Source organism: Pseudophryne corroboree, chromosome 8, assembly GCF_028390025.1.
Source record: "Pseudophryne corroboree isolate aPseCor3 chromosome 8, aPseCor3.hap2, whole genome shotgun sequence".
In the NCBI taxonomy this organism is placed as follows: domain Eukaryota; kingdom Metazoa; phylum Chordata; class Amphibia; order Anura; family Myobatrachidae; genus Pseudophryne; species Pseudophryne corroboree.
In genome coordinates this window covers 136088340-136113128 of record NC_086451.1, presented here as the reverse complement: position 1 = coordinate 136113128, position 24789 = coordinate 136088340, and the positions used below count along the sequence as shown (strand labels likewise).

The window sequence follows — 24789 nt, the reverse complement described above, 5'->3', positions numbered from 1 at the left end:
ATCGCCTAGCACACATCGCTACGTGTGTATGGGCGATTTAGACACCAGGAGGTTCAAGGGAAATCGCCTACCCTAAATCGCATGGCACAAATCGCTAGCACAAATCTCAATGTGTGTATGTCCCTTTAAGAGACCCCAAGTCAATGCTATAGTGTTCTGTTATAGTTCCACAAACACTAGCAATTCCATTTTATGTATAAACTCCTGTGAACAATATATGTATAAATGGTCAACACTTATATCTGAAGAGTTTACGTGTAATCATTCCCATGAGACATTCCTACATATTTTAGATGGCTTAGAAAAGCGCTCGGCCAGTGGCCCTTATAATATGTTGTAGCGGGTACATTATCCCGTATTTAACGTACACTTATTCTTATCAAATATAGATTAGATTATCAATAAAATATGGATGAAAGATGAGTAAACATTAAACTTCCAATTTATAGCTACTCATAATTTACAGGAAATAATATATTCATAGAAAGTCTGCCATGTCGTTCAACTAGCAGTTTGCATAGGACTGGATATGTAATCTGTAATGGCACTGTATTATCATTCCCAGGAAGTGATAGTGGTTAATCATTTCTCCCGTATCCTCATGGAAATACTGTAGTGTATAAACAGGTTGAAGACTCTATATTATCACCCTGTATGGTCTGGACATACAGTAGTGTGACGAATGGATGGGAAAGTTTGGTGGCTGTGGGGTAGGGGTCATTAGGTCGACATGAGGTTTTTTTGTTTTTTTAGGGTGTCGTTTTCTTCGTAAAGTGACAGGGAACCCCAATTAGTGCACTGTGTTTGCTCATCATGCTTCGGGCAAGGTGCCTCGCTCCACTACCGCTGCGCTCGGCACAGGTTACTATTCCCAATCGTAGTCCACGTGGATCATAAAGTATGAAAAGTTCAAGAATATGAAAAAAAATGTGAAAACCGCATGTCGACCCTGTACATGTCAACCTAGTGACCATGTCAACCTAATGCATGTCGACCAATAGTGGTCGACCTAAAGACCGTATCCCGGGATAGGGAGGGGAACCCTGTAGCGCTGGACACATATAGTAAGTGTAAAAGCAGTCTGGCGATGGGGACCTGGTATATGAGGCTCCAAATTACTTGTAAATAATAAGCAAATACCAAAGCTCCGGATTTCCTAAACCATGTTAGTGTCAGTATGTGAAAACATTTACAAATGGAAAAAAACAACAACTATATATATCCCCCAACATGACCCTGTCCAGGAGGGACACAATGCTCTGCTCCTGGACTTCCCTCTTAATTTATGATTGCCATCACCTGTGCTGAAACACCTTTCTTATCCATTAACCTGCTCAAAACAGGTGGCGGCAATCATACATTAAAAGTCCAGAAGCAGACCACTCTGTCCCTCCTGTGGAGAGGGTCATGTTGGGATATATATATATATATATATATATATATATATATATATATATATATATATATATATATATATAATATGAAATAGCAAAAGTGGAAGTGTTGATATGACGATTATATATATATATATATATATATATATATATATATATATATATATATATATATTCGTCATATCGACACTTCCACTTTTGCTATTTCATAAATCTTCCAAGCCTCCAAAAGTATACATGGCAGAATACCAGAGAACTCCATGAGGACGCCTAGGACTATCCGTGAGCTTTTATGTTGATCATTGATGAGGCCCCGAACTCAGCACTGTACAGGTATGTGACTGAATTAAAAAATCGGGAAGCGCAACTGGTTGGCAAATTTCTCTTCCTGCTCCGTATCACCTGGTTTGGTTGGCATTTGAACACTTCCCGTTTCCGTGCACGTGACCGGCTAGCCAGTTGTGACTTCCTGTTATTAGAAAATGACATGCTAGTACAGTAGTTCTGGTAGTACAGATCAGAGACGGAGAGCGGCTGTACCCGGGTAAGATCTGGAATTGGCTGTACATGACTCCTGGTAAGAGGACAAATCACCACTATAGCAGCAGTGTCCGTTCTCTGTTATTATGTATCTGTTTATACACAGGACAGATGCTGTTTTCGCTGCGAGCAGCGTATGGTAACTAGATACTACCCTGGCTGCAGTTGATAAGAACCAGCATGTACTGTAATAGATGTGTACACGCCACGGTCGTTATAAAATGAAGCCATTGGAATAGGAGATGTTACAAAGTGTGAGGTCTTTGTAACTCATTTAAGCATTGTCATTATGTTGAAGTTACAAAGTACTTATTCCAATGTTACTGCTGCTTCGTCATACCCTCCAACATTTTACAAATAAAAATCGGTACAAAGTAGGAAAAGGGGCGCGACCACTTTCAATGGAAGTTTGGAGAGCCAAAAATCGGTACAGATCATAAAAAGGTACTGTACCTGCCAAAAAGGTACAGTTGGAGGGTATGCTTCATGCTTTACCAGGGTAATCACTGACAAATGTGTTTTCTCTTACGTCCCAGAGGATGCTGGGGTCCATATTAGTACCATGGGGTATAGATGGGTCCACCAGGAGTCATTGGCACTTTAAGAGTGTGGGCTGGCTCCTCCCTCTATGCCCCTCCTACCAGACTCAGTTTAGAAAATGTGCCCGGAGGAGCCGGTCACAGCTAGGGGAGCTCTACAGAGCTTTCTTAGAAAAAGTTTATTTTAGAGTTTATTTCTTTACAGGAGGCTGTTGTCAACAACCTGCCTGCAACGAGGGACTGAGGGGGGGGGGGAGCAGTGTCCGCCCTGCGGGGTCTGAGCCACTGTCTCCGCTGACAGGACACTGAGCTCCTGAGGGGATCGATCCTTTCCTGCTACAGGGGAACGCTCACCCCGGCAGCAAGCCGCCACCCCCTTGCAGAGCTGAAGTGTGGCGAGTGAGTCACTGTCCCCCCTGACAAGTTGGGGGTCAGTGTGAAGATGGCGGCTTAAGGGTAGGAGCGCAGTATTAACTGCGCTCCCGGGCGGCTCAGCGGTACTTCGTGCTGTGCTGTGAGGGGTGCCCTGAGCGAGCACCTGACCCTACACTGACCAAAACAAGCCTGTCGGGGTCTGCAGATCTCAGCCAGCACAAAATCCTCAGACCAGTATAATCTCAGAAGAGCGGGAAGACAGCACCATTAAGGGGGCGGAGCTTCTCAGAGCGGACCCAGCAGCGTTCAGTGCCATTTTCCTGCCTGCAGACACACTGCCAGTGGAAGAACAGACCCTCCAGAGCACCTCCAGCTATCTGTATGGTACCAGGGGGTTGTAGAAGGGAGGGGAGGCTGTGTAAAGACTGTGTCACCTATTAAGGGACACAGTCAGTGCTGGTTTAGGGTCTCCCTATACCTATAATAGCGCTGTGTGTGGATTGGCTCCAATCTCGGTGTCTCTCTGCCATTCTTGGGGGGGGGGACTCTGTCTGCCCAGTACCCTGTGTGTATGTGGGGTGAATGGTGTGTATTTGCAAACATCTCTAGAGACTCTGTTTTATATGCTGCAGAGGATTTATCTTCCCAGGAAGATCCCATCCCATGTAATCAGGATTGCACTGTTGTAGCGCAGATCCCAGCTAGAGAGCCGGAATGGTTAGCCTCTCTTAGGGGGACTATTTTTTTAGATTTCAGAAAGGGTTGCTAGAACTGAGCATGCAACTCGGGTACTACAATCCTCTATGGTTGTATGGTCTGATACTGCTTCCTCAGGGTCCCCTGCGGTACATTCTTACAAACGTGCACTTGCCATGATTATGCAGGATGACACAGACACCGATTCTGACACTGCAGACGGTGATGGAGATGTGCCAAAGGGGATGGCATCACTTGCTAAGGGGGTGCAGTCGATAATTGAAGCCGTGAGGGATGTGTTACACATTACTGGCACAACTCCTGAGCAGGTTGAGGAGGCCTTTTTCACGGACAGTAAAAAGCCCCCCCCCCCCCCCCCTATATCACCTTCACAGCATCAAAGGGATTAAATGGCATCTTTGGAAAATCCGGAGAAAACATTCCAGATCCCTAAGAGGGTCTTGGTTGCTTTTCCCTTCCCAGAAGAAGATAGAAAAAAGTGTGAGTCTCCGCCGATAGTCGACGCCTCTTTCTCCAGGCTGTCCAAACAGGTGGTGTTACCAGTCCCGGGATCTACCACGTTGAAGGACCCGGCAGATCGCAAGGTGGATGCTACGCTAAAATCCATTTAGATGGCTTCAGGGGCTATACTGTGGCCAACTATAGCCTGTGCTTGGATTTCTAAAGCTATTGCCAGGTGGTCAATCACTCCGCAGGAGGAATCGACTACGATGGATAAAGGTGACTTTGATTTATTTTTACGTAATAATCAGGATTCTGCAGGGTTCCTGGTAGATTCCATGAACGACTTGGGTTCCATGGCTGCGGGGATCTCCTCCATGTCCGTCTCTGATCTCAGGGGTCTCTGGATGCGCCAATGATCTGCAGACGCGGAATCCGGGAAGAATGTACATATACAGCTCAGGCTCTCTTTGGGGAGGCGCTGGATGCGTGGATTGCCACGGCTACCGCGGGTAAGTCTCCTTTTCTCCCCTCAGCTGCACCGGCTATGAAGAAACCTTTTACACCAGCCACGTCACAGCCCTTTTGGCCCACGGTGCCTAGAAAGAACAAGCCTTCGAACACCTTCTTCAGAGGTGGTCGTGCTAAAGGAAAGAAGCCTGCTCCCGATGGCTCCCAGAAGCCTACTTCTGATACCCCAAAGTCCTCCGCATGACGGTGGACAGCTAGGCCTGGAGGAAGGTCAGGTGGGGGCAAGACTCCGGCATTTCAGCCACGTCTGGGTGTCGTCTGGCCTGGACCCCTGGGTACTGGATATAGTGTCCAGAGGGTACAGGCTGGAGTTTCAAGATCTCCCACCTCACCGTTTCTTCAAGACAGACTTGCCAGCTCTGCCGGCAAACAGAATAATTCTTCTGGAGGCTATCTGAAAATTGGTGGTGTCCAGGGTCATTGTTCCACCTCAACAGTGGAACAAAGGTTACTATTCAAACCTTTTCTTGGTACCGAAGCCGGATGGTTCGGTACGGCCAATTCTGAACTTAAAATCTTTGAACCCCTACCTTAGGGAGTTCAAATTCAAGATGGAGTCTCTGAGAGCTGTTATCTCAGGTCTGACGGAGTGGGAGTTCCTGGTGTCCCTTGACATCAAGGATGCGTACCTCCACATTCCCATCTGGTCACCGCATCAGGCATATCTCGGGTTTGCACTGTTGGACGATCACTATCAGTTTCAGGCGCTGCCGTTTGCCCTCTCCACAGCACCAAGTGTCTTCACCAAGGTGATGGCGGAGATGATGGTTCTCCTCCACAACCAGGGGGTGAACATAATTCCGTATTTGGACGATCTCCTGATCAAGGCGTCGACCAGGGAGAAGTTGTTGCGATCCATTGCTCTCACGACACATCTGCTCAAGGAGCACGGTTGGATCCTGAATCTTCCAAAGTCTCATCTGGAGCTGACAATGCCTCCTACGATGCTCTACAGTACTCGATCCTTTCAGCTGGATCTCTTGGACCAGTGGTCAGGATCTCACCTACACATGCACCAGAGGATACGTCTGTCACCGAAAGCCAGGATCTCGCTCCTCTCAGGGGGAAACCTTCCATGGAAGGTGGTCGGATCAAGAATCCCTTCTCCCGATAAACATTCTGGAGCTAAGAGCCGTGTACAACGGCCTTCTGCAAGCAGCACACCTTTTACAGGTTCAGGTGTAGTCGGACAACGTGACCACAGTGGCCTACATAAACCGACAAGGCGGAATGAAGAGCAGGGCTGCAATGTCAGAGATGTCAAGAATCCTCCTCTGGGCAGAAAGACACATGGTGGCGATGTCCGCAATCTTCATTCCGGGAGTAGACAACTGGGAAGCAGACTTCCTCAGCAGACACGATCTCCATCCAGGAGAGTGGGGCCTCCACCCGGAGGTGTTCGAGGAGGTAACCGGTTGGTGGGGGGTTCCTCACATAGACATGATGGCCTCCCGCCTCAACAAGAAGCTGCAGAGGTACTGTTCCAGGTCGAGAGACCCGCAGGCAGTGGCGGTGGATGCACTGGTAACACCGTGGGTGTTCAAGTCAGTGTATGTGTTCCCTCCACTTCCTCTGATACCAAGGGTTCTTCAACTGGTAAGAAGAACAAAGGGTCTGGCAATCCTCATTGCTCCGGACTGAGCAAGGAGGGCTTGGTACGCGGACCTACTGGATCTTCTGCTGGAGGATCCAAGGCCCTTACCTCTTCGGGAGGATCTACTACTGCAGGGGGCATTCGCTTGTCAAGACTTACCACGGCTATGTTTGACGGCATGGCGGTTGCATGCCAGATCTTAGCACGGAAGGGTATCCCGAGTGAGGTCATTCCTACCCCGATACAGGCTAGGAAGGGGGTAACATCTAAACATTACCATAGCATTTGGAAGAAATGTTTCTTGATTTGATTCCCAAGAAATTTCCTGCGGTGGAGTTTCAACTTGGGCGTTTTCTCCTTATCCTGCAAGCAGGTGTGGATATGGGACTGAATTTGGGCTCCATCAAGGTCCAGATCTCGGCTTTGTCCATTTTCTTTCAAAAACAATTGGCTGTCCTCCCTGAGGTTCAGACCTTTTTGAAAGGGGTTCTGCACATCCAGCCTCCCTTTGTGGCGCCAACTGCACCCTGGTATCTTGATGTGGTGTTGCAGTTCCTGCAATCAGCTTGGTTTGAGCCCCTAGAGGAGGCTGATCTCAAGTTTCTCACGTGGAAGGCGGTCACTTTGTTGGCCTTGGCTTCTGCACGACGCGTGTCGGAATTGGGGGCTTTATCTTTGAAAGTCCCTATCTGATCTTCCATGAAGACAGGGCGGAACTTAGGACTCGTCCACAGTTCCTGCCTAAGGTTGTATCGGCTTTCCATATCAACAACCTATTGTGGTGCCAGTGGCTACTGACTCCTCAACTGCTTCAAAGGCCTTGGATGTTGTGAGGGTTTTGAAGATTTATGTGAAGAGGACGGCTCGTCATAGAAAAAGTGACTCTCTGTTTGTCCTCTGTGATCCCAAGAAAATTGGGTGTCCTGCTTCTAAGCAGTCGTTTTCACGCTGGATCAGGTTCACTATCCAGCATGCTTAGTCCACGACAGGATTGCCGTGTCCAAGATCTGTAAAGGCCCACTCTACTCGTAAAGTGGGCTCTTCCTGGGCAGCTGCCCGGGGGTTTCTCTGCTGTACAAGTTTGCTGAGCAGCTACTTGGTCTGGGTTGAACACGTTTGCCAAGTTTTACAAATTTGATACTTTGGCCTCAAGTTTGGTCAAGTAGTATTGCAGGAGGCTCCGCGCTCTCCCTCCCTTACTGGGAGCTTTGGTACATCCCCATGGTACTAATGTGGACCCCAGCATCCTTTAGGACGTAAGAGAAAATAGGATTTTAATTACCTGCCGGTAAATCCTTTTCTCGTAGTCCGTAGAGGATGCTGGGCGCTGCTTTTCCTGCATTGGTTTTATAGTTCAGTACTGTCTGGTTCCTAGGGTATCAAACTTGTAGAATTTTGCAAATGTGTTTGACCCCGACCAAGTAGCTGCTCGGCAAAGTTGTAAAGCCGAGACCCTTCGGGCAGCCGCCCAAGAAGAGCCCACCTTCCTCGTGGAATGGGCTTTCACTGATCTAGGATGCGGCAGTCCATCCGCAGAATGTGCAAGCTGAATCGTACTACAGATCCAGCGAGCAATAGTCTGCTTTGAAGCAGGAGCACCCAGCTTGTTGGGTGCATACAGGATAAACAGCGAGTCAGTTTTCCTGACACTAGCTGTCCTGGAAACATAAATTTTCAGGGCCCTGACTACGTCCAACAACTTGGAATCCTCCAAGTCTTTAGTAGCCGCAGGCACTACAATAGGTTGGTTCAAATGAAAAGCTGATACCACCTTAGGGAGAAACTGGGGACGAGTCCTCAATTCTGCCCTATCCATATGGAAAATCAGATAAGGGCTTTTACATGACAAAGCCGCCAATTCTGACACACGCCTGGCCGAAGCCAAGGCCAACAGCATGACCACTTTCCACGTGAGAATTCAAATCCACGGTTTTAAGTGGCTCAAACCAATGCGACTTTAGGAAATCCAACACCACGTTGAGATCCCAAGGTGCCACTGGAGGCACAAAAGGGGGCTGAATATGCAGCACTCCCTTAACAAATGTCTGAACTTCAGGCAGTGAAGCCAGTTCTTTCTGGAAGAAAATCGACAGAGCCGAAATCTGGACCTTAATGGAACCCAATTTTAGGCCCATAGTCACCCCTGACTGTAGGAAGTGCAGAAAACGGCCCAGCTGAAATTCCTCCGTTGGGGCCTTCCTGGCCTCACACCATGCAACATATTTTCGCCATAAGCGGTGATAATGGTTTGCGGTCACTTCTTTCCTAGCTTTAATCAGCGTAGGGATGACTTCCTCCGGGAATGCCCTTTTCCTTCAGGATCCGGCGTTCAACCGCCATGCCGTCAAACGCAGCCGCGGTAAGTCTTGGAACAGACAGGGCCCCTGCTGCAGCAGGTCCTGTCTGAGCGGCAGAGGCCATGGGTCCTCTGAGATCAGTTCTTGAAGTTCCGGGTACCAAGCTCTTCTTGGCCAATCCGGAACAATGAGTATAGTTCTTACTCCTCTTTTTCTTATTATCCTCAGTACCTTGGGTATGAGAGGAAGAGGAGGGAACACATAAACCGACTGGTACACCCACGGTGTCACTAGAGCGTCCACAGCTATTGCCTGAGGGTCTCTCGACCTGGCGCAATATCTTTCTAGCTTTTTGTTTAGGCGGGACGCCATCATGTCCACCTGTGGCCGTTCCCAACGGTTTACAATCAGCTGGAAGACTTCTGGATGAAGTCCCCACTCTCCCGGGTGGAGGTCGTGCCTGCTGAGGAAGTCTGCTACCCAGTTGTCCACTCCCGGAATGAACACTGCTGACAGTGCTAACACGTGATTTTCCGCCCATCGGAGAATCCTTGTGGCTTCTGCCATCGCCATCCTGCTTCTTGTGCCGCCCTGTCGGTTTACATAGGCGACTGCCGTGATGTTGTCTGACTGAATCAGTACCGGCTGGTTTTGAAGCAGGGGTCTTGCCTGACTTAGGGCATTGTAAATGGCCCTCAGTTCCAGAATATTTATGTGTAGGGAAGTCTCCTGACTTGACCATAGTCCCTGGAAGTTTCTTCCCTGTGTGACTGCCCCCCAGCCTCGAAGGCTGGCATCCGTGGTCACCAGGACCCAGTCCTGTATGCCGAATCTGCGGCCCTCTTGAAGATGAGCACTCTGCACCCACCACAGCAGAGACACCCTGGTCCTTGGAGACAGGGTTATCAGCCGATGCATCTGAAGATGCGATCCGGACCACTTGTCCAACAGGTCCCACTGAAAGGTCCTTGCATGGAACCTGCCGAATGGAATTGCTTCGTAGGAAGCTACTATTTTTCCCAGGACTCGCGTGCAGTGATGCACCGACACCTGTTTTGGTTTCAGGAGGCCTCTGACTAGAGATGACCGCTCCTTGGCTTTCTCCTCCGGGAGAAACACTTTTTTCTGTTCTGTGTCCAGAACCATCCCCATGAACAGTAGACGTGTGGTAGGGACCAGCTGTGACTTTGGAATATTTAGAATCCAACCGTGCTGTTGTAGCACCTCCCGAGATAGTGCTACCCCGACCAACAACTGCTCCCTGGACCTCGCCTTTATCAGGAGATCGTCCAAGTACGGGATAATTAAAACTCCCTTTTTTCGAAGGAGTATCATCATTTCGGCCATTACCTTGGTAAATACCCTCGGTGCTGTGGACAGACCAAACGGCAACGTCTGGAATTGGTAATGACAATCCTGTACCACAAATCTGAGGTACTCCTGGTGAGGATGGTAAATGGGGACATGCAGGTAAGCATCCTTGATGTCCATTGATACCATGTAATCCCCCTCGTCCAGGCTTGAAATAATCGCCTTGAGCGATTCCATCTTGAACTTGAATTTTTTTTATATAAGTGTTCAAGGATTTCAAATTTAAAATGGGTCTCACCGAACCGTCCGGTTTCGGTACCACAAACATTGTGGAATAGTAACCCCGTCCTTGTTGAAGGAGGGGCACCTTGACTATCACCTGCTGGGAATACAGCTTGTGAATTGCCTCTAGCACAGCCTCCCTGTCTGAGGGAGTTGATGGCAAGGCAGATTTGAGGAAACGGCGAGGGGGAGACGTCTCGAATTCCAGCTTGTACCCCTGAGATACCACTTGAAGAATCCAGGGATCTACCCGTGAGCGAGCCCACTGATTGCTGAAGTTCTTGAGACGGGCCCCCACCGTACCTGGCTCCGCCTGTGGAGCCCCAGCGTCATGCGGTGGACTTAGAGGAAACGGGGGAGGACTTTTGTTCCTGGGAACTGGCTGTATGCTGCAGCTTTTTCCCTCTACCTCTGCCTCTGGGCAGAAAGGACGCGCCTTTAACCCGCTTGCCTTTTTGGGGCCGAAAGGACTGTACCTGATAATACGGTGCTTTCTTTGGCTGTGAGGGAACATGGGGTAGAAAAGCTGACTTCCCAGCTGTCGCTGTGGAAACGAGGTCCGAGAGACCATCCCCAAACAACTCCTCACCTTTATAAGGCAAAACTTCCATATGCCTTTTAGAATCTGCATCCCCTGTCCACTGCCGAGTCCATAACCCTCTCCTGGCAGAAATGGACATTGCACTTATTTTAGATGCCAGCCGGCAAATATCCCTCTGTGCATCTCTCATGTATAAGACTGCGTCTTTTATATGCTCTATGGTTAGCAATACAGTGTCCCTGTCAAGGGTATCAATATTTTCCGACAGGGAATCTGACCACGCAGCTGCAGCACTGCACATCCATGCTGAAGCAATAGCCGGTCTTAAAATAATACCTGAGTGTGTATATACAGACTTCAGGATAGCCTCCTGCTTCCTATCAGCAGGCTCCTTCAGGGCGGCCGTATCCGGAGACGGTAGTGCCACCTTCTTTGACATGCGTGTGAGCGCTTTATCCACCCTAGGGGATGTTTCCCAACGTGACCTATCCTCTGGCGGGAAAGGGTACGCCATTAGTAACTTTTCTCTATCGTCCTAGTGGATGCTGGGGTTCCTGAAAGGACCATGGGGAATAGCGGCTCCGCAGGAGACAGGGCACAAAAAGTAAAGCTTTTCCGATCAGGTGGTGTGCGCTGGCTCCTCCCCCTATGACCCTCCTCCAGACTCCAGTTAGATTTTTGTGCCCGGCCGAGAAGGGTGCAATCTAGGTGGCTCTCCTAAAGAGCTGCTTAGAGAAAGTTTAGCTAGGTTTTTTATGTTACAGTGATTCCTGCTGGCAACAGGATCACTGCAGCGAGGGACTGAGGGGAGAAGGAGTCAACTCACCTGCGTGCAGGATGGATTGGCTTCTTGGCTACTGGACATCAAGCTCCAGAGGGACGATCACAGGTACAGCCTGGATGGTCACCGGAGCCGCGCCGCCGGCCCCCTTGCAGATGCTGAAGACAGAAGAGGTCCAGAATCGGCGGCTGAAGACTCCTGCAGTCTTCTAAAGGTAGCGCACAGCACTGCAGCTGTGCGCCATTTTCCTCTCAGCACTTCACACGGCAGTCACTGAGGGTGCAGGGCGCTGGGAGGGGGGCGCCCTGGGAGGCAAAATGAGTACCTATAAAGGCTAAAAATACCTCACATATAGCCCTAGAGGCTATATGGAGATATTTAACCCCTGCCTGATTTCTCAAAATAGCGGGAGACGAGCCCGCCGGAAAAGGGGCGGGGCCTATCTCCTCAGCACACGGCGCCATTTCCTCTCACAGCTCCGCTGGTCAGGACGGCTCCCAGGTCTCTCCCCTGCACTGCACTACAGAAACAGGGTAAAACAGAGAGGGGGGGCAAATTTATGGCGATATTTTTATATAACAAAGCAGCTATAGGGGAGCACTTATTATAAGGCTATCCCTGATATATATATAGCGCTTTTGGTGTGTGCTGGCAAACTCTCCCTCTGTCTCCCCAAAGGGCTAGTGGGTCCTGTCTTCATTAGGAGCATTCCCTGTGTGTCTGCTGTGTGTCGGTACGTGTGTGTCGACATGTATGAGGACGATATTGGTGTGGAGGCGGAGCAATTGCCAAATATGGGGATGTCACCTCCTAGGGGGTCGACACCAGAATGGATGCCTTTATTTATGGAACTACGGGATAGTGTCAACACGCTAAAGCAGTCGTTTGACGACATGAGACGGCCGGACAATCAATTAGTGCCTGTCCAGGCGACTCAAACACCGTCAGGGGCTGTGAAACGCCCTTTGCCTCAGTCGGTCGACACAGACCCAGACACAGGCGATGACTCCAGTGGTGACGGTGACGAATCAACCGTATTTTCCAGTAGGGCCACACGTTATATGATTTTGGCAATGAAGGAGGCGTTACATTTAGCTGATACTACAGGTACCACTAAACAGGGTATTATGTGGGGTATGAAAAAACTACCTATAGTTTTTCCTGAATCAGAAGAACTAAATGACGTGTGTAATGAAGCGTGGGTTGCCCCTGATAAAAAGCTGATAATTTCAAAGAAATTATTGGCATTATACCCTTTCCCGCCAGAGGTTAGGGAGCGCTGGGAAACACCTCCTAGGGTGGACAAGGCGCTAACACGCTTATCTAAACAAGTGGCGTTACCCTCTCCTGAGACGGCCGCACTTAAAGATCCATCAGATAGGAGGATGGAAAATATCCAAAAAAGTATATACACACATGCAGGTGTTATACTACGACCAGCTGTAGCAACTGCCTGGATGGGCAGTGCGGGGGTAGTTTGGTCAGAATCCCTGATTGAAAATATTGATACCCTGGACAGGGACAATATTCTACTGTCGTTAGAACAAATAAAGGATGCATTTCTTTATATGCGTGATGCACAGAGGGATATATGCACACTGGCATCACGGGTAAGTGCTATGTCCATTTCGGCCAGAAGAGCTTTATGGACGCGACAGTGGACAGGCGATGCGGATTCAAAACGGCATATGGAAGTTTTGCCGTATAAGGGGGAGGAGTTATTTGGAGTCGGTCTATCAGATTTGGTGGCCACGGCTACAGCCGGGAAATCCACCTTTCTACCTCAAGTCACTCCCCAACAGAAAAAGGCACCGACTTTTCAACCGCAGCCCTTTCGTTCCTTTAAAAATAAGAGAGCAAAGGGCTATTCATATTTGCCACGAGGCAAAGGTCGAGGGAAGAGACAGCAACACGCAGCTCCTTCCCAGGATCAGAAGCCCTCCCCGGCTTCTACAAAAGCCTCAGCATGACGCTGGGGCTTCTCAAGCGGACTCGGGGACGGTGGGCGGTCGTCTCAAAAATTACAGCGCGCAGTGGGCTCACTCGCAAGTAGATCCCTGGATCCTGCAGATAATATCTCAGGGATACAGGTTGGAATTAGAGACAGATCCGCCTCGCCGTTTCCTGAGGTCTGCTTTACCAACGTCCCCCTCCGAAAGGGAGACGGTGTTGGAAGCCATTCACAAGCTGTACTCTCAGCAGGTGATAGTCAAGGTACCTCTTCTGCAACAAGGGAAGGGGTATTATTCCACTCTTTTTGTGGTACCGAAGCCGGATGGCTCGGTAAGGCCTATTCTAAATCTGAAGTCCTTGAACCTGTACATAAAGAAGTTCAAGTTCAAAATGGAGTCACTCAGAGCAGTGATAGCGAACCTGGAAGAGGGGAACTTTATGGTATCCTTGGACATCAAGGATGCGTATCTCCACGTTCCAATTTACCCCTCACACCAGGGGTACCTCAGGTTCGTTGTACAAAACTGTCACTATCAGTTTCAGACGCTGCCGTTCGGATTGTCCACGGCACCTCGGATCTTTACAAAGGTAATGGCCGAGATGATGATTCTTCTTCGAAGAAAAGGCGTATTAATTATCCCATACTTGGACGATCTCCTAATAAGGGCGAGGTCCAGAGAACAGCTAGAGATGGGATTAGCACTGTCTCAAGAAGTGCTAAAACAGCACGGGTGGATTCTGAATATTCCAAAATCCCAGTTAATGCCGACAACTCGTCTGCTGTTCCTAGGGATGATTCTGGACACGGTTCAGAAAAAGGTTTTTCTCCCGGAGGAAAAAGCCAAGGAGTTATCCGAGCTTGTCAGGAACCTCCTAAAACCAGGAAAGGTGTCTGTACATCAATGCACAAGAGTCCTGGGAAAAATGGTGGCTTCTTACGAAGCGATTCCATTCGGCAGATTCCACGCAAGAATTTTCCAAAGGGATCTGTTGGACAAATGGTCAGGGTCGCATCTTCAGATGCACCTACGGATAACCCTGTCTCCAAGGACAAGGGTGTCTCTTCTGTGGTGGTTGCAGAGTGCTCATCTATTGGAGGGCCGCAGATTCGGCATACAGGATTGGATCCTGGTGACCACGGACGCCAGCCTGAGAGGCTGGGGAGCAGTCACACAAGGAAGAAACTTCCAGGGAGTATGGACGAGCCTGGAAACGTCTCTTCACATAAACATTCTGGAACTAAGAGCAATATACAATGCTCTAAACCAGGCAGAACCTCTGCTTCAGGGAAAACCGGTATTGATCCAGTCGGACAACATCACGGCAGTCGCCCATGTGAACAGACAGGGCGGCACAAGAAGCAGGAGGGCAATGGCAGAAGCTGCAAGGATTCTTCGCTGGGCAGAGAATCATGTGATAGCACTGTCAGCAGTGTTCATCCCGGGAGTGGACAACTGGGAAGCAGACTTCCTCAGCAGACACGATCTTCACCCGGGAGAGTGGGGACTTCATCCAGAAGTCTTCCACATGCTGGTAACCCGTTGGGAAAGACCAATGGTGGACATGATGGCGTCTCGCCTCAACAAAAAACTGGACAGGTATTGCGCCAGGTCAAGAGATCCGCAGGCAATAGCTGTGGACGCGCTGGTAACGCCTTGGGTGTACCAGTCGGTGTATGTGTTTCCTCCTCTGCCTCTCATACCAAAAGTATTGAGAATTATACGGCAAAGAGGCGTAAGAACGATACTAGTGGTTCCGGATTGGCCAAGGACTTGGTACCCGGAACTTCAAGAGATGATCACGGAAGATCCGTGGCCTCTACCTCTAAGGAGGGACTTGCTTCAGCAGGGTCCCTGTCTGTTTCAAGACTTACCGCGGCTGCGTTTGACGGCATGGCGGTTGAACGCCGGATCCTAAAGGAAAGAGGCATGCCGGAAGAAGTCATTCCTACTTTGATTAAAGCAAGGAAGGAAGTAACCGTGCAACATTATCACCGAATTTGGCGAAAATATGTTGCGTGGTGCGAAGATCGGAGTGCTCCGACGGAGGAATTTCAACTGGGTCGATTCCTACATTTCCTGCAATCAGGATTGTCAATGGGTCTCAAATTGGGATCTATTAAGGTTCAAATTTCGGCCCTGTCGATTTTCTTTCAAAAAGAATTGGCTTCAGTCCCTGAAGTCCAGACCTTTGTTAAGGGAGTGCTGCATATACAGCCTCCTGTGGTGCCTCCAGTGGCACCGTGGGATCTAAATGTGGTTTTGGACTTCCTAAAATCTCATTGGTTTGAACCACTAAAAAAGGTGGATTTGAAATATCTCACATGGAAAGTGACCATGCTTCTAGCCCTGGCTTCTGCCAGGAGAGTGTCAGAATTGGCAGCTTTATCTTACAAAAGCCCATATCTGATTTTCCATTCGGACAGGGCAGAACTGCGAACTCGTCCGCATTTTCTCCCTAAGGTGGTGTCAGCATTTCATCTGAACCAGCCTATTGTAGTGCCTGCGGCTACAAGTGACTTGGAGGACTCCAAGTTACTGGACGTTGTCAGAGCATTAAAAATATATATTGCAAGGACAGCTGGAGTCAGAAAATCTGACTCGTTGTTTATATTGTATGCACCCAACAAGATGGGTGCTCCTGCGTCTAAGCAGACGATTGCTCGTTGGATCTGTAGCACAATCCAACTTGCACATTCTGTGGCAGGCTTGCCACAGCCTAAATCTGTAAAGGCCCACTCCACAAGGAAGGTGGGCTCATCTTGGGCGGCTGCCCGAGGGGTCTCGGCATTACAACTTTGCCGAGCAGCTACGTGGTCAGGGGAGAACACGTTTGTAAAATTTTACAAATTTGATACTCTGGCTAAGGAGGACCTGGAGTTCTCTCATTCGGTGCTGCAGAGTCATCCGCACTCTCCCGCCCGTTTGGGAGCTTTGGTATAATCCCCATGGTCCTTTCAGGAACCCCAGCATCCACTAGGACGATAGAGAAAATAAGATTTTACTTACCGATAAATCTATTTCTCGGAGTCCGTAGTGGATGCTGGGCGCCCATCCCAAGTGCGGATTATCTGCATAAGTTGTACATAGTTATTGTTAACTAATTCGGGTTATTGTTAAAGGAAGCCATCTTTCAGAGGCTCCGCTGTTATCATACTGTTAACTGGGTTTAGATCACAAGTTGTACGGTGTGATTGGTGTGGCTGGTATGAGTCTTACCCGGGATTCAAAATCCTCCCTTATTGTGTACGCTCGTCCGGGCACAGTACCTAACTGGAGTCTGGAGGAGGGTCATAGGGGGAGGAGCCAGTGCACACCACCTGATCGGAAAAGCTTTACTTTTTGTGCCCTGTCTCCTGCGGAGCCGCTATTCCCCATGGTCCTTTCAGGAACCCCAGCATCCACTACGGACTCCGAGAAATAGATTTATCGGTAAGTAAAATCTTATTTTTAGAAATTACCAGTTTCTTATCGGGGGAAGGCCACGCTTCTTCACACACCTCATTTAATTCATCAGATGGGGGAAAAACCACTGGTAGTTTTTTCTCCCCAAACATAATACCCTTTTTTGTGGTACCTGGGGTAACATCAGAAATGTGCAACACATTTTTCATTGCCTCAATCATGTAACGTGTGCCCCTATTGGAAGTTACATTAGTCTCATCGTCGTCGACACTGGATTCAGTATCCGTGTCGACATCTGTGTCTGCCATCTGAGGTAGCGGGCGTTTTAGAGCCCCTGATGGCTTTTGAGACAGTTGGGCAGGCACGAGCTGAGAAGCCGGCTGTCCCACATCTGCTATGTCGTCAAACCTTTTATGTAAGGAGTTGACACTTTCACGTAATTCCTTCCACAAGTCCATGCACTCAGGTGTCGGCCCCGCAGGGGGTGACATCACATTTATCGGCATCTGCTCCGCCTCCACATAAGCCTCCTCATCAAACATGTCGACACAGCCGTACCGACACACCGCGCACACACAGGGAATGCTCTGACTGAGGACAGGACCCCACAAAGCCCTTTGGGGAGACAGAGAGAGAGTATGCCAGCACACACCAGAGCGCTATATAACACAGGGATTAACACTATAACTGAGTGATTTTCCCTTATAGCTGCTTATATGTATACTACTGCGCCTAAATTTAGTGCCCCCCCTCTCTTTTTTACCCTTTGTAGTCTTGAAACTGCAGGGGAGAGCCTGGGAGCGATCCTTAGAGCGGAGATGTGAGGGAAAAATGGCGCCAGTGTGCTGAGGGAGATAGCACCGCCCCTTTTTCGGCAGACTTCTCCCGCTTTTTTATGGGTATCTGGCAGGGGTATTTTTCACATATATAGCCTCTAAGACTATATTATGTGAGTTTTATGCCAGCAAGGTGTTTAATATTGCTGCTCAGGGTGCACCCCCCCAGCGCCCTGCACCCATCAGTGACCGGAGTGTGAGGTGTGCATGAGGAGCAATGGCGCCCAGCTGCAGTGCTGTGCGCTACCTTGTTGAAGACCGAAGTCTTCTGCCGCCGATTTCCAGGACCATCTTCTTGCTTCTGGCTCTGTAAGGGGGACGGCGGCGCGGCTCCGGGACCGGACGACCGAGGCTGTGTTCGATCCCTCTGGAGCTAATGGTGTCCAGTAGCCTAAGAAGCCCAAGCTAGCTGCATGCAGGTAGGTTCGCTTCTTCTCCCCTTAGTCCCTCGTAGCAGTGAGTCTGTTGCCAGCAGATCTCACTGAAAATAAAAAACCTAAAAGTATACTTTCTATTCTAGGAGCTCAGGAGAGCCCCTAGTGTGCATCCAGCTCAGCCGGGCACAAGATTCTAACTGAGGTCTGGAGGAGGGTCATAGTGGGAGGAGCCAGTGCACACCAGGTAGTCCTAAAGCTTTCTTTAGTTGTGCCCAGTCTCCTGCGGAGCCGCTATTCCCCATGGTCCTTACGGAGTCCCAGCATCCACTTAGGACGTCAGAGAAATCCTCTATTACCTTCCCTGCTTCTAAGGAGTTAAATTCCTTGTTTGAGATATCCTGGGAAAACCCAGAGAAAACATTCCAAATTCCTAAAAAGAATTCTCATTGCTTTTCTTTTCCTGGAAGGGGACAGGATAAAGTGGGAAAACCCACCTATAGTAAACGCTTCTGTATCTAGGTTGTCAAAAAAGGTGGTTTTGCCTGTCCCCGGTTCAACCGCCTTAAAGGAGCCGGCTGACCACAAGATTGAGACTATGCTCAAATCACTATACACTGCTACAGGCGTGGCCTTAAGGCCCACTATTGCTTGTGCGTGGAATTCTAAAGCCATAGTAAGGTGAGCAGGCACATTACTAGAGGAATGGATATGAGTGACATTGACTTGTTTTTACGTCACATACAGGATTTGGCAGGTTTCTTGGTGGACGCCATGAAGGACATTGGCCTGCTTAATGCGAGGGCTACTTCCATGGCAGTCTCGGCACGCAGAGAACTCTGGCTACTCCAATGGACAGCGGATGCGGAATCCAAAAAGAGCATGGAGAATCTACCCTTCACTGCTCAGGCCCTGTTTGGGGAAGCAGTGGATGCGTGGATATCCATGGCAACTGCGGGTAAGTTGACCTTTCTTCCGTCCGCAGCTGCACTTGCTCGGAAATCTTATCCTACGTCTACACTGCAGTCCTTTCGGACCGCAAAATTTTAAAAATCCAAGGGCCCCACAACCTTCTTTAGATGAGGTTGGGGAAAACCCAGAAAACCTGCACCAACAGGTTCCCAGGAACAGAAACCAGGTTCTGCTTCCTCCAAGTCTTCAGCATGACGGTGGACCTCCCAGCCTGGGGATCAGTCAGGTGGGAGCGAGACTAACAGATTTCAGTCACGTCTGGGCGTCATCATGCCTAGACCCCTGGGTGAAAGATATTGTTACCCAGGGGTACAGACTGGAGTTTCAGGAACTCCCGCCTCATAGATTCTTCAAATCAGGCTTACCAGCTTCGCTGACAGAAAGTGCTATCCTACAGGAAGCCATTCACAAATTGGTACAAACAAATGTCATTGTTCCAGTTCCATCTCATCTAAGAAACAGGGGTGGTTATTCAAACCTGTTTGTGGTACCGAAACCGGACGGTTCGGTAAGGCCAATATTGAACCTAAAGTCCTTGAACCCATTCTTGCAAGTATTCAAGTTCAACATGGAGTCTCTGAGAGCGGTGGTTTCAGGTCTGGAGGAGGGGGAATTCCTGGTATCCCTGGATATCAAGGATGCGTACCTTCACATTCCGATCTGGCCGCCTCACCAGCCCTATCTAAGGTTTGCACTACAGGACTGTTACTATCCGTTCCAGACATTGCCTTTTGGCCTCTCCACTGCACCTAGTCCTGTTGCCCACCCTTTCTGATTTTTCACCGTGACCGGGCAGTTCTTCGAACTCGCCCTGGTTATCTACCTAAGGTGGTATCTTTTCATCTTAACCAAGAGATTGTGGTTCTGGCCTTTATCTCTTCTGGTTTGTCCTCCAAAGAGCGGTCTTTGGATGTAGTACAGGCTCTCCGTATTTACGTAGAGAGTACTGTCTCCCTCAGGAGGTCAGATACCCTTTTTGTACTTTTTGGCTTTCACAAACGTGGCTGGCCTGCGAATAAGTCGGGTTCTTGTGCCAGCTACAGTGCATCCCCTCCCATGAGGAATTGCTTTAGGACATCCCCGATGTTGTTCCCTGTGGAATACCAGTGTACCCCACTGCAGAAAAGGAGATTTATGGTAGACTTACCGTTCTTAAATCTTTTTGTGCGAGGTACACTGGATTCCACAGGGCGCCCACCCTGACGCACTTAGCTTCTTTGGGTTTGTATGGCATTAACCGCTAGTCCCTTCTCCTGTTGTGAGAATGTGGTTCTATCTGACTAACATCTACCTTCTCTTTTACCTGTGACTGCATTGGACTGGTTAACGAAACTGAGCTCCAGTGCCTGGAAGTGGGGTTATAGAGGAGGCGGTGCAATGCATCCTGGGAACAGTCAAAGCTTTAGCCTGTTGGTGCCTCGGATCAAGATCCAACTCCACACCCCGATGTTAATCCCTGTGGAATCCAATGTACCTCGCAGAAAGAGTTTTAACTATGGTAAGTCTACCATAAATCTCCTTATTCCATTTTGGAATAAGACTGTAACATAACAAAATGTGGAAAAAAGTGAAGCGCTGTGAATACTTTCCGGATGCACTGTAATAGGACAGTGATCCTAAGCACAGCAGAAGCTCTACAAATGAATGACAGAAATAGTAAAAAAATCAAGTAAAAGTCCAGGGGGCTTATGTAATAGCCTGCGAGCTGCACGCTCTGCAGAAATGCCGGTGAGTCTGCCTGTATTTTCAAGCGACAATCATTTAAAAGGCAAAACAAACCTGGTTTTGCCTTTTAAATGCTCTCTGCTTTAAAAATACAGGCAGATTCGCCAGGAATTCCGCAGAGCGTTCCGCTCGCAGGCTATTACATAAGCCCGCTGGACATAAACCCTCAGATCTCAATCCCGTTAATATGGTTGGGCTGTACCCAAAAGAGCACATGTATACAGGCGCCCTTATTCCTCAGTCGACTTAATCAGTGCTATAAGGTGGAGTTTTCTATACTCCTCAAATATTATTTATAATAATGTAATGTATAAATACGATGACCTGATAAACTCACACAGCCAATAGTTGCTGCTGGTGGTGTTGTTATTATTGGTTATACAAGTTACTGAATGAAGAGTTTTACTTACTTTGTCACACATGGCTTTATTCCGAGTGTCTTATTTTTGTTGAATAAATAATTAGGCATTTAAATCTGTTCTATTTATTACATAAGAGTATAACTGATCAGATGTTAATACTGATGTGCAAAAATGCAGATTAAAAGAGGACACGTTGTCCTTCTCAGATGACTAAGCTAATGTATACTTTACCAATCACACTGACGTCTCCTCCTTTCTGTAGACTGGGTAATTACTCTAGTTCAGCTATAGTTTGTTATTGGGATTTAATGCTTTCTGTCAGTGCTTCTCACACAAGCGCCATATTATAAATTTTTGAGTAATACACACATATTACAATATTTTAACTAGCAAGGACCATAAATTGTATAAGTATGGCTGGAAAACATGGGAATTAGGTTTCTTTGTTTTCATTTAGAAGTATAACATATATACTTACATATCTTAAATTTCCCCTGTTTTATCATAAATTTCTCTGCCACCTTTAGCCTTATGTCCTGGTACATTGGCTGAGAGGAATCTGTGCCTGAGGATTACATAGACTGCGCCACATGCATTGGTGCACCAGCTCAGTAGGAAAGTGTCCTTTGCAAATTGTATTTAATTTTTGCCAACTATTCATTTAAAAATGCAGACCTGTATTTGAGGGCAGTTGGACAAATGTCGCCACTGTATATATTGGATACTATATTAGTGTTCAGTAATTTGAACTAACGTTCACTTTCCTTTATTGCAGGTGCTGTATGAAGAGCCCGCCGAGGAATCAAGATGACATCTATAAGTAATGAGTTTCTATTTCCCGTTGTCTGTTGTTAAATGCAGAGCAATCTATACTGCACTGCAATATGTATTCTAGGGGATCGTATAGATAAAATGGAAATGTCAGTGTGGGCGGAGGGGGGGGGGTTGTTTCTTGCACCGTAGCATCCATGTTTTGCTCACATGTGTAATGTATTCTATTACATTCTAATTTCCCGCCAGACCAGAGAAGGTAGACCCCTCACCCCTCAATACTATTAGACTGCACCTCATATTGGTCATACTGTCCTAACATCAGTTGTAAGATGGTGGAGACATGGTCAAACATTATGTGCAGAAATCTGATCACATTACGCACCTCAAAGGGCATAGCAGCTGAAATTCATCACCATCTCGTCGAGGTGTACGGTGATAACATCATGTCACAGAAACGGGTTTTGGTTCGGTGCACTGCCTATGATAATGGCAGGACAGATATTCAAGATGAGCAGTGATCCAGCTGGCTAAGCATGTCCACCACAGGTAGTGCACCAAACCTGTTTCTATGACATGACATTATCACGGTACACCTCGACGAGCTGGCAATGACTTTTAGTTGCTGATGGGCCCTTTAGGTGCAGAGATCTGATCACACCACGCACCTCAATGTTTGACCATGTTTTTGCCAGCCTTGCCATCTTAAAATCGAAGTGGGGACAGTATGACTGAGATGAGGCGCAGTCTAATGGCCGTGAGAGGAAGCAGTGGTCTACCTGCTCTGGCCTTGTGGGAAATTAGAGTGAAATAGACAGCATTACACACGTGCAAGGTCTTCTTGCCCAACTTATTGAACCACTCTCGTATTATGGAAACAGCTGCTCTGCAATACAAGCCTTTCCCGTATGTTCTTGGTAAAATGTAATTGGGGCAGAAGTATTCAGAAGACCATCTATGAGGTCATCCTCGAACTTATGTTGAAGGCAGACCATATTTCTCAACAGTGTTCCGGCCTGGTATCCATTTGCTAAATGATAGATCCTGGCTTGCACTCTGGCAAAACTATTGGTATTGGTGGGGAGAGGGTTTAATAATTTTCTACGTAGTGCTACAATTTTTGGATATTAAATCTGCTAACCAAACATTGGTAAAATGAACACCCATTTCTGCTGCGGGGTACACTGGGCTCCACAAGGAATAGACATAGGGGTGTAGAGTAGGATCTTGATCCAAGGCACCAACAGGCTCAAAAGCTTTGACTGTTCCCAGAATGCACAGCGCCGCCTCCTCTATAACCCCGCCTCACTGCACAGGAGCTCAGTTTTGTAGTTGGTGCTGCAGTAAGCAGGCACATAACAGAGGGGCTGCTCCAGGCAGCCCTAAGAAGAGCTTTTTTTGAAGAAAAAAGTGAAGACTTCAAGGGCAGCAGCGGTGGTAAATGTCAGAAAACATTCACTGTTGCAGCTCCAGCTCTCCCCAGCGGCGCTGTACAGTCCCGAGCCCTGGTTGCCGGGTAACTACAGCAGGAGGCTCCGGTTTTCTTCACGTCAGGCACACACGACTGGGGCTCTCCGGGATTGCGTGGCCGCGCTTCGGGAGGTGGTGAGTGGGTCCCGCTTGCGGGACCCGGTCTTTATCGCGATCCGGCGCGGTCAGTGGGAGGCGGGCCGCGCGCGCGCTGGCGGTGGACACTGTGGCAGTACAGGCGATCCCACTAGATCACCAGGGCATGGGTGCAGGTCAGGTTTTCTCTCTAAACTATTTTCAGTAGCCCACAGTACCCGGTGGTTTTGCCAGCAGGGGTATAAGGCTGAGACCTGAAGCCCAGCCCCAGGGTGCCATTACCCGCAAATGTTCCCACCCTGGAGCTGCATATCTGTCTCTCCCTCACTCCCTGTCAGTGTCTGGGTGCCATTATCACTCAGCTTCACTGTTCCTGGGACTGCTTGGGCAAATCCTCCTGTGTAAAGCCGCCTGGTTGTCAGTGCTCTGACTTTACATGACACTTAACTATTCTACCTGCCTTTTTAGACAGTGCTAGTTAAGAAAGAGTGCATTTAGTCAGGGTTTTCTAATACAATTACCCTGTGATATACATCCAGTTCTTACTGTGTAGTGTTATATCTATTGACTATATAGCTATATATATAAGCTAGTCCAGTGCAGTATTATTGTTAGTAATAACCTCTGCATTGTACAAACTGTGACTATCTGTGTGTGCATTAGATAGCTGAGTGGTGTCCATTTCGTGTCTTTCACTCAACTTGCTATCCCTATATTCTATAACCTGAGGGGGCTTGGTACGTCAGGTTTTATATTGATATAGGATTTTCACAAAGATATACTTTAATACGTATTTTTCTCTGTGATTTAGTCACCATATCTCTCCTTTATCTCTGCCAGTGCTGACTACACTGCGCAGGGGTTTGGGTAAGAGGTATTGTGCTGCTGCCAATTGTACTGTGTTACCTGATACTGCAAGTTATATCATGTCTGCTTCTGAGGGTAACGGTTCTGGGGCTGAACACACTGCCGGTGTTGCTGAAGCCACAGATCACTATGAGGGGAATATAGCAGCTGTGGGCTCTGGTTTTGGGGGCTCCTTGCCCCCCAGTGGGACTGTGGCAACGGAGGTACATAATGACCCACCGTGGACCGCTTCTGCATACGCTAGTTCATAAACTAACACCCCCTATGGGACCCCCAAATGCCGGTACAACCGTATGTGGTACCTGCAGCTAACCCGCTGTGGGCGGACGATTTATCTGCTCAATTGAAGAAGTTGAACCAGTCCCTGACTACAAAAAAGTCTGACCATCGCTCGCCTAAGTCCAAGAGGTCCTCTAAGTGAGCGCTTGTCTCCTCACAATCCACTGCTGTCACTGACACCTCATCTGATGAAGACACATACACTGAAGCACATACACTGACCCCACAGGTTCTGACAGATACGGCTGATGGGGAGGGTAGTTCACATGTGGATGTTCCTGATCTTTTGGAGGCTATTAAGTTAATTCTACAGATTATGGATGATCCCGAGCCATCC

The 24789-nt window shown here is 48.4% G+C and overlaps 2 protein-coding genes across 5 annotated transcripts in view; one reads left to right on the top strand and one right to left on the bottom strand.

Moving 5' to 3' along the window:
* The window catches only part of LOC134948751 (magnesium transporter NIPA2-like), a 61041-nt gene extending 59309 nt beyond the window's left edge, over nucleotides 1–1732 (bottom strand). For both annotated transcript variants that reach the window (XM_063936949.1, XM_063936950.1), the window contains exon 1: nucleotides 1644–1732. In XM_063936949.1, coding sequence (XP_063793019.1) covers nucleotides 1644–1656 — 13 coding nt within the window. In that variant the 5' untranslated portion in view covers nucleotides 1657–1732. The remainder of the gene's footprint in view (nucleotides 1–1643) is intronic.
* Nucleotides 1643–24789, top strand: part of TAF7L (TATA-box binding protein associated factor 7 like) — a 156127-nt gene continuing 132980 nt past the window's right edge. Inside the window, exons 1-2 of one of the 3 annotated variants that reach the window (XM_063936953.1) lie at nucleotides 1643–1727; nucleotides 21745–21789. In XM_063936953.1, coding sequence (XP_063793023.1) covers nucleotides 21777–21789 — 13 coding nt within the window. In that variant the 5' untranslated portion in view covers nucleotides 1643–1727; nucleotides 21745–21776. Of the gene's footprint in view, nucleotides 1728–1841; nucleotides 1972–21744; nucleotides 21790–24789 lie in introns of those variants that run through there. The other 2 variants (XM_063936952.1, XM_063936951.1) reach the window with 2 other exon arrangements.